Source organism: Mizuhopecten yessoensis, unplaced genomic scaffold, assembly GCF_002113885.1.
Source record: "Mizuhopecten yessoensis strain PY_sf001 unplaced genomic scaffold, ASM211388v2 scaffold4411, whole genome shotgun sequence".
NCBI classification, from domain to species: domain Eukaryota; kingdom Metazoa; phylum Mollusca; class Bivalvia; order Pectinida; family Pectinidae; genus Mizuhopecten; species Mizuhopecten yessoensis.
Window position 1 is genome coordinate 1,510,468 of NW_018405533.1, and position 8,620 is coordinate 1,519,087.

The following is an 8,620-nucleotide window of genomic DNA, read 5'->3' on the forward strand; positions in this document are numbered from 1 at the left end:
CAACGGTAGTTCCGGTTTGAGCTCGTATGCAACGCTCCGATGCAAATAATACTAAAATTGCGCGACTATTAACGTCTGTATTCTTAACACAATTATTATGATGCAAGTTTTTTTTTGTGTATATGGTTAAATGTGTTGTGTTGCATATATTCGCGAATTATTAGCAGAAATGTTATCATTTTGATACCTTTGTCAACATGTTTTCGAGAGCATCTACATGTAAACACTGACTGACTCGACTCCTGGACCAAGATATGTTATGTGTTGGAGTGATCAGCCTCTTACGTCATCATAAGTGACACACCTGCTCTATGGTGTTTGCCGGCGAAGCATATAACCCGTGGATACTTAAGTCAAATTAAAGGTATTTTTGTGCACTTTTACTTGAGGAAGAGAGGGTAGGGTTATTACAAAGCGCAGGGGTTTGTTACAAATTTTATGCTACACATAAGGTTACACAGCTTATAAACATATCAGGCTTCATTTCAAAAAGCTATAATATTTAGTGATTTTTAAGGTGAATTTGGGGTATTTTAAACATGCATATTTGTTTATACTTGTATGTGCTGTGACAGTCAACTTAGTGTGTGTATCTAAGACTTTTTATACAAACCCCTGTGGTCTGAGCAAGCTAATATTTTGACTACATATGTTCAAAGATATTGATTGAATCATTACTAACTGTTGAACAGAAAATTATATGTACATGTGTCAATATGTATTTAACTGTGTGATTCACATTTGCTTTTGTAATTATCCATAGACAAATGCAATATCTAACATCTGTGGAGGTCATGTCAACCTTTATTTACATCCCAAGTCTTGCTCAAAACAGTTATGTGTAGCTGATGCACTTTTAACATCTGGTAACTGTGATTGTACCTATACAGTACAGTTCAATCATACGAGTTCCAGAGTAGTCATCCACTTTTTCTTTCCACTCAAACATCTGGACTAAGTACAACATATCAAGTGTAAATATGTATTTATTGATGCCTAAACTCGGTTCATAAAATGTAATATGCACACATTAAAAAGATCTATTTTTATGAGGCAACTAATTAAGAGATATAATGGGTTCTCAAAAAGTTAGCTAAGTCCATTAAAAGAACGAGTCCATGAATCAAATATCCAATCTAAACATAAATTTGACAAATTCAATAAAAATATATTTAGTTTGATTATATATATATACAGTATTTATATCTTGATTCATATCCTAAAATCTAATTGCTGAAATTAAAAATCTATCAAGGATATTATATATACATTTTTACATATGTCACAACACACATTAACTATATACATTATTATAACTTAGATGAAATGAGTATCACACATGATAAGAAAAAAGTAATTAAAAGGTTGTTGCATACAAAGTTCTGTTTCCTTCTAACAATGTTAAACAGGGCCAGTTTGTCAATATCTGAAATACCTGCTCATGAGTTACACATACATTTGGGGTTTCTTGTTTTCAAATAAACATTTGATATAAATTCGTTTTGAAATGTACATGTGTTCAGTTTTAAAACATTGATGCTCAACTGTTTTAATTTTGAATTTTAACTTATAACAAAATAATTTAATCAGTATTGTGATATACCCAATATATATATATAAATTTATAACAAAGTATGAAAATAACTGATCAGTGATATAATTGTTTGAAACTTTGTGCATACCTAGTAATTTTAACTCTATAAAAAACAATCAATACATACATACTAATTTTTAGGTTTTACTAGAAGGTGTGCTGTTAAAACAAACTTGAAGCAATTCAATTTTAATAACTTTACTGTGGTAATAACTATAGATATTATGATAACTGTAAAAAAAAAACCCACAGAAGATCCAGAGTGGAGTACTTGTGGTTGGGATGCATATGGGAGGGGGTTATGTACATCATTTGTATACCATACAGTATATCATGTAGAATACCAATGCCTGCATCATACCACTTTTAAAATTACCTTGGGGCTGAAGGTGGGGGAAAAAATCTAGAGAGTTAATATGGCCATATTTCTTTTAAAGTCTTAATTCCAAAAATAGTTGATGAATAAAACTACCTGGTATATCCAGGTGAGCGATACCTGCCCCCTGGGCCTATTATTTAAATAGATAAACCTGGAGAAATCATTGTTATTTTGCTGTTTCAGAAATGGCTGACTCTGGTGAGGAAAGGAGTGTATCTTTGGAAGAACTGAATGGTTGGTCAAAGACAAATTTACAACATTGGCTAACAAAACGTAGTTTGAAAAAGTCTGGAAACAAAACTGTTCTGGTGAATAGAATATTGCGTACTATTAATTTTGGTGAGAGCGATATATCATCAGACAGCTCGGATGATGAAAATAATTGCTACACAAACTTGCCTGATGTCAAGGAACTGAATGAATGGGATGAGCTGACAACTTCTAATTGCCCTCCTGTAAGATCAGAGGATGTAGATAATTACTTTTTGTTCGAGAAAAATCCAGTGACAGGAAAAAACAAACATTGCAACAGACAGTTGAAGAAGTCAAAAAAGTTCAGTAACGAGAACTATATTGCAGACATACAGTGTCATTCTGTTGACAATACATCACCTTATTGTGTTGTGCGTGCAAAATGCAAACCAAGTATGCGTCAGACAGTAGCAGTGACTGATGGTAAAGTAAGAAGCTATTACAGCCTGTCAGTGACCTTGACCAAACAGACAGGTAAAATAATATGTGCCAACTGTGATTGCAAGGCAGGACTTTCAGGTGTGTGTAGTCATGTTGGTGGCCTTCTGTTAACTATTGTAAAGGTGAAAACATCATGTACTTCCGCTGGCTGTACCTGGCTAGGACCTAATGCAAATCTGACAAAACCACCCAGCCCTAAACGTCTTGCAGATATCAATTTTGGGACAGACTCTACGAAAGAGTATGCAATAAAACCATTTCCTAATGTTTATCAGGCTGGTCCATGTAAGGGTCCTGACAATTTTTTTAATGATATATTGCATGGGTTAAAGCTGGCAAATCCATCATGTGTGCTATACCGTACAATGTGTGCTTCTTCTGGTAATATTGATGACATTTTGAATGTTTATAAACCCAGCTACATGTACTGTGATTCAGTAGACTTGTCGTCAACAGTTTATCAGACTGAATTCCGGGATTTCACAAATAATTTAAGCATCTCAGATGAGCAGTCAGAAAATGTCAATATTGCAACTAGGGGACAATCTAACAAGAAAAACTGGAAAACTATGAGATCTCATTTGTTAACAGCCTCTAACTTTGGAATGGTATGTCGTCGCCAAGACAAAACATCAGCCGACAACCTCATCAAACAGCTCAGGGGTTACAAACCTATCCCAGAAGGTGTACCCTCATTACAGCATGGTAGACGGTATGAAAATACAGCCAGAAGAGCATACATTAAAGAACATATGACAAAATGTAGTGGGGATGTTTAAGTGAAGGACATGGGTGTCTAGGTCAGCCAACAGTTTCCCTTTTTGGGTGCAAGTGTGGATGGACTAATTACATGTTCTGTATGTGGTTCAGGTGCTCTGGAAATTACATGTCCATATGGAAAAAACTCTGACATACGGAGACATAAAAAACTACAGAATGTGCAATGAATAAATCATTTTGTTGTGAGGTCAACATTGATTGTGAACTATCTCTCAAAAAAAACCACCAGTATTACTATCAAGTCATGGGACACATGGCTGTGTTGAAACTTGGCTGGGCTGATTTTGTTGTCTGGACAAAGAGAGGAATCTCAGTTGAAAGAATAACATGTGATGAAAACTTTTGGCAGAGTAATATGTTATTCAAGCTAAAAGATTTTTACAGTCATGACTTTGTTGCTGAACTTTTCACTGAACGTGTTAAACGTGGTTTGCACCTGTATGAATAGCTATAGGATTGCAATGTTTGTGACAAGAATTTCTGAATGGAAAATTATCAAAGTTTGAAATCTTGCATACAGATACTGATATTGCAATTGTTTCATCAATAGCAAATACCTGTAAACAATCGTGAACAACAATTGATATGTTGATGGCGCATTGGCAGTGTGTTGTACATGTGTAGCCAGGTGATGGGTTGCTTGTTCAAAATTGAATCATTGTCTGCTATTGGTCACTGTCATGATCAGTAATCTTACTCTTTTACCAATAGTTGTTGAAACAGACCATACACCAATCAATTTTTTTGAAATTAAAACATCCCAAAACCTAATACAAAATTCACACATAAGACAAGATTGTTAAAGTTAATTTACATTGTCCCATGGAATGCAAATGTGTACATTTATGTACCGATACATAATTTAACAGTTTAACCTGAGCCATCTAGGACATATATGGTGTCATGTCATAAAATGTATTTTACAGTTATTTAAACTAAAATCAGTGTTTTCAGTGGACTCCATAATGAGCTTCGCCTCTAGAGTTTACAAAGATATGTCTTTCTAGAACTTGTTTTGACTCTTCAGATTTAAGGAAAAGATTATTTGACTATACTGAAATTACTAAATGTCAAGAGTCAACTAAAAATCTGTCCATTTTAAATATTCAAGTGATTTTCATTGAACAAAATAATCACAGTTGTGTATATTTATATGTACATTTTACATGATCTGATATGTAGTAATCTAGAAATCTTAAATACAGGACATTGCAAACAGCATAATTCACTTCAGTAAGGGTTCGTACAAATTTGTCATGGCACAACATATCATAATTATTTGTTCAGCTAAATGAACTTCAGCAAGTGGTAGCACAGATTGTAATATCTTGAAGTTCTTGATTTGCTCCATTTTCATTTCAACAACAATCCTGGGAGCAGCTATTTGTTGAGTTTTAAAGAATTCCTGTACACTCATCTGACAACTAGATGATACAAATGGTGGCATATTTAGTCCTATATGTGCAGGAAGTAAATCTCCAACAGTGAAGCCTTTGTCTGCAAGAATAACATCTCCAGGTTCTAACTTTGGTAAGAAGAGGTCACCATCTTTTTGCACAATATGTCTATCTGATGCATGCCCTCCCCAAACCCTGGACACAAATGTTACTAGACCATTGAGTGCAACTCCAATTAAAACTTTATATGTGTTATGGTGTTTGTATTCACTCCATGTCAGAAATTGAGCCTCAAAGTTTCCCGGTTTCTCGCAAAAGAATTCTGTAGCATCTACAACTATCCGAGCCCGAGTCATTTCTGTATAATGTTTAGGCAAATTGCTTAAAATTTGTTCTCTTGATGGCCATGGGATAAGGGACTGCATGTGATCAAACATAAAGTTTATCCATGCATTAATGATTCGAGAAACTGTCATAACAGACACACTAAATAAATCTGCAAGGAATTCTTGCCGAAGACCATGCCTCAACTTCAAACACACCATGAAAAACTCATCGATTGTTCGAAGGCTCCTTTTCTTCCCAGATTTCTCAATATTTGGTAGGGAATACTTTCTGTCTTCTGCATGTAGTTGAGTTCTTTTTTCCCCTTCCTAGTAAGTCAACTTTTCTGCACCATGCTTGCAGAAAGTAGTAAAAAACAGTAAAATGTTTGCATAATTTGGATAACCAGTATAATATTTTGTGTTCTCATCATCGTTTTCAATTACCTCTGGTTTGAAAATAGGAACAAATGTCTGAGATGCAGATGATTTCATACATTTGGCCTTATTTAATTGTGTCTGTGTAGCATCATCTCTTACATGCACATCTGATGTCTGGACATATACGGAATCCCCAACTATAGGGTCAATTTGTGTTTCAGAACTTTCCTTTAAAGACAAAGAACCAATAGTAGAAGATATACATGTATCCCTACAGGGAATGTTTTCAGTGTTCTCAAATTCAGAAGAGCGCACANTTTGTCATGGCACAACATATCATAATTATTTGTTCAGCTAAATGAACTTCAGCAAGTGGTAGCACAGATTGTAATATCTTGAAGTTCTTGATTTGCTCCATTTTCATTTCAACAACAATCCTGGGAGCAGCTATTTGTTGAGTTTTAAAGAATTCCTGTACACTCATCTGACAACTAGATGATACAAATGGTGGCATATTTAGTCCTATATGTGCAGGAAGTAAATCTCCAACAGTGAAGCCTTTGTCTGCAAGAATAACATCTCCAGGTTCTAACTTTGGTAAGAAGAGGTCACCATCTTTTTGCACAATATGTCTATCTGATGCATGCCCTCCCCAAACCCTGGACACAAATGTTACTAGACCATTGGGTGCAACTCCAATTAAAACTTTATATGTGTTATGGTGTTTGTATTCACTCCATGTCAGAAATTGAGCCTCCAAGTTTCCCGGTTTCTCGCAAAAGAATTCTGTAGCATCTACAACTATCCGAACCCGAGTCATTTCTGTATAATGTTTAGGCAAATTGCTTAAAATTTGTTCTCTTGATGGCCATGGGATAAGGGACTGCATGTGATCAAACATAAAATTTATCCATGTATTAATGATTCGAGAAACTGTCATAACAGACACACTAAATAAATCTGCAAGGAATTCTTGCCGAAGACCATGCCTCAACTTCAAACACACCATGAAGAACTCATCGATTGTTCGTAGGCTCCTTTTCTTCCCAGGTTTCTCAATATTTGGGTGGGAATACTTTCTGTCTTCTGCATGTAGTTGAGTTCTTTTTTCCCCTTCCCAGTAAGTCAACTTTTCTGCACCATGCTTGCAGAAAGTAGTAAAAAACAGTAAAAATGTTGCATAATTTGGATAACCAGTATAATATTTTGTCTTCTCATCATCGTTTTCAATTACCTCTGGTTTGAAAATAGGAACAAATGTCTGAGATGCAGATGATTTCATACATTTGGCCTTATTTAATTGTGTCTGTGTAGCATCATCTCTTACATGCACATCTGATGTCTGGACATATACGGAATCCCCAACTATAGGGTCAGTCTGTGTTTCAGAACTTTCCTTTAAAGACAAAGAACCAATAGTAGAAGATATACATGTATCCCTACAGGGAATGTTTTCAGTGTTCTCAAATTCAGAATAGCGCACTAAAGGTCTGCGGGGTAACACTATTTTCCTTGGTGTGGTCAGATTCAATTTGGATGGAATAGATCCCTGTTTGCATATATTGTTTTCAAAATGGAAATTGCAGAGTCTAGAGTTGGAGCTAATTGGAGCATCTGGTCGCACAAGTTTGATTTTTTGAATCCACAATGATCTCCTTGTTGTTTGATCGGCACCGTCACCTGATGGAATGCAGTGCAGTTTTACTGTTGTACCATCATCACAAATTTTACCTGCATAGTTGGAGCACAGTAAACAGTATCTTTTCCCTCCCTTAACAATGATAGAATCTGAAATCATATAAAGGGATTTATAATGTTATTTGTTTTTTTACTGGTAATGTTTTAATATTTTTGACAAGAATAGTTTACACATTCAAACCTGCACATCACCATGGACATTCATTGTTAAAATAGATTAAATAAGTGTTGTGATACTATTCCAAAAAGGAAGGGTTTCTTGTTTTATAGTAAAGGAATCAAAAGTATATCTAGAAATGATTCAAATCTCTGAAGTAGTGTCTGATTTTCATGTTGTAATCATGCATCATTGGATCAGACATACATAGATGAAAGCATTCTAAAATTAAATTTGTTAACCTATGCATGATTTTACTGTGGCTGGGATTACATTGTATGTTTTATGAAATTGTAAACAAAAAAAAGAAGAACCCATTTAATAAATGTTGTTTACAAATGTGGTTTATAACCTCTTTATCTTGTGAGAGTGAATGCTAAACCATTTTTATTAATTTTATTTCCTAAAAGACATTTATTACCTACCTATCTACCCATCAGTGTTTTTTCTGTCTATGTTAGTATGTAAATCCACCCACCATCCCCACCCCCTCATGAACGTGGGTGTGATAAATTATTACCATAAAGGTGCGATCATTCAAAATATACTTGTGAAAATTTCCCGAAATACCCCCAAAACACTGCCAATTTACACAAATAAGTAAGAGATGAGAGCTTTTTTGGCTATATGACGACAATGACACCAAAAAAGTTAAGTGGGATCGTAAGAGTAAAGCGTTATTGTTTTGCTGAAAAAGCGTATCTAGATAGTGTCCATAACGTTACGTGTGCACCTTGGGCTTATTTCTCAGAATGAACATTTACCTTTATCGTCCTTTCGATCGTCCATGTTATCTGCTCGTTAATCCTAAAATCTTTGTTATCGAATGACAATTCCGCATTATGCTGGTCTTATGTCATCATATGTTTTCAAAACGGCACGTATTGATTGATACACACTAGATGTCAATACGCTCACAACGTTAGACGCCGGACCTTGGTTACACCGGAACTACCTTACGCGCGTCTGCAACTTTTGTCACAAGTGTGGTGGTGTTAGAGTCGCGTCAAAGGGACGTAATGCGGTAGGCTGCCATTGTCTAGTTTTAACGTAAAAGGACTCTAAAACCTATTTAAAATTCATGATGAGGTCAGAAATGGCTCTAAATGGTCCTTTGCTTTGTTTGTACTTTCGAGGAGACAAGGTTTAGGAAAACTAGTTTATTTTCATGGACTGGATGTCAGTTTGTATGAATATGCAAACGCTGGGGCCATTCCC

The 8,620-nt window shown here is 35.2% G+C and overlaps 1 protein-coding gene across 1 annotated transcript; it reads right to left on the minus strand.

Moving 5' to 3' along the window:
- Window positions 1–5,848: 5,848 nt before the first annotated feature.
- LOC110449009 lies at window positions 5,849–8,197 on the minus strand. The gene is made up of 2 exons (XM_021495583.1): window positions 8,167–8,197; window positions 5,849–7,335 (listed from the first exon to the last, which is right to left on the minus strand). The coding sequence occupies exons 1-2, from the start codon at window positions 8,189–8,191 to the stop codon at window positions 5,849–5,851; spliced, it is 1,512 nt and encodes a 503-aa protein (XP_021351258.1). The 5' UTR covers window positions 8,192–8,197.
- Window positions 8,198–8,620: the final 423 nt, after the last annotated feature.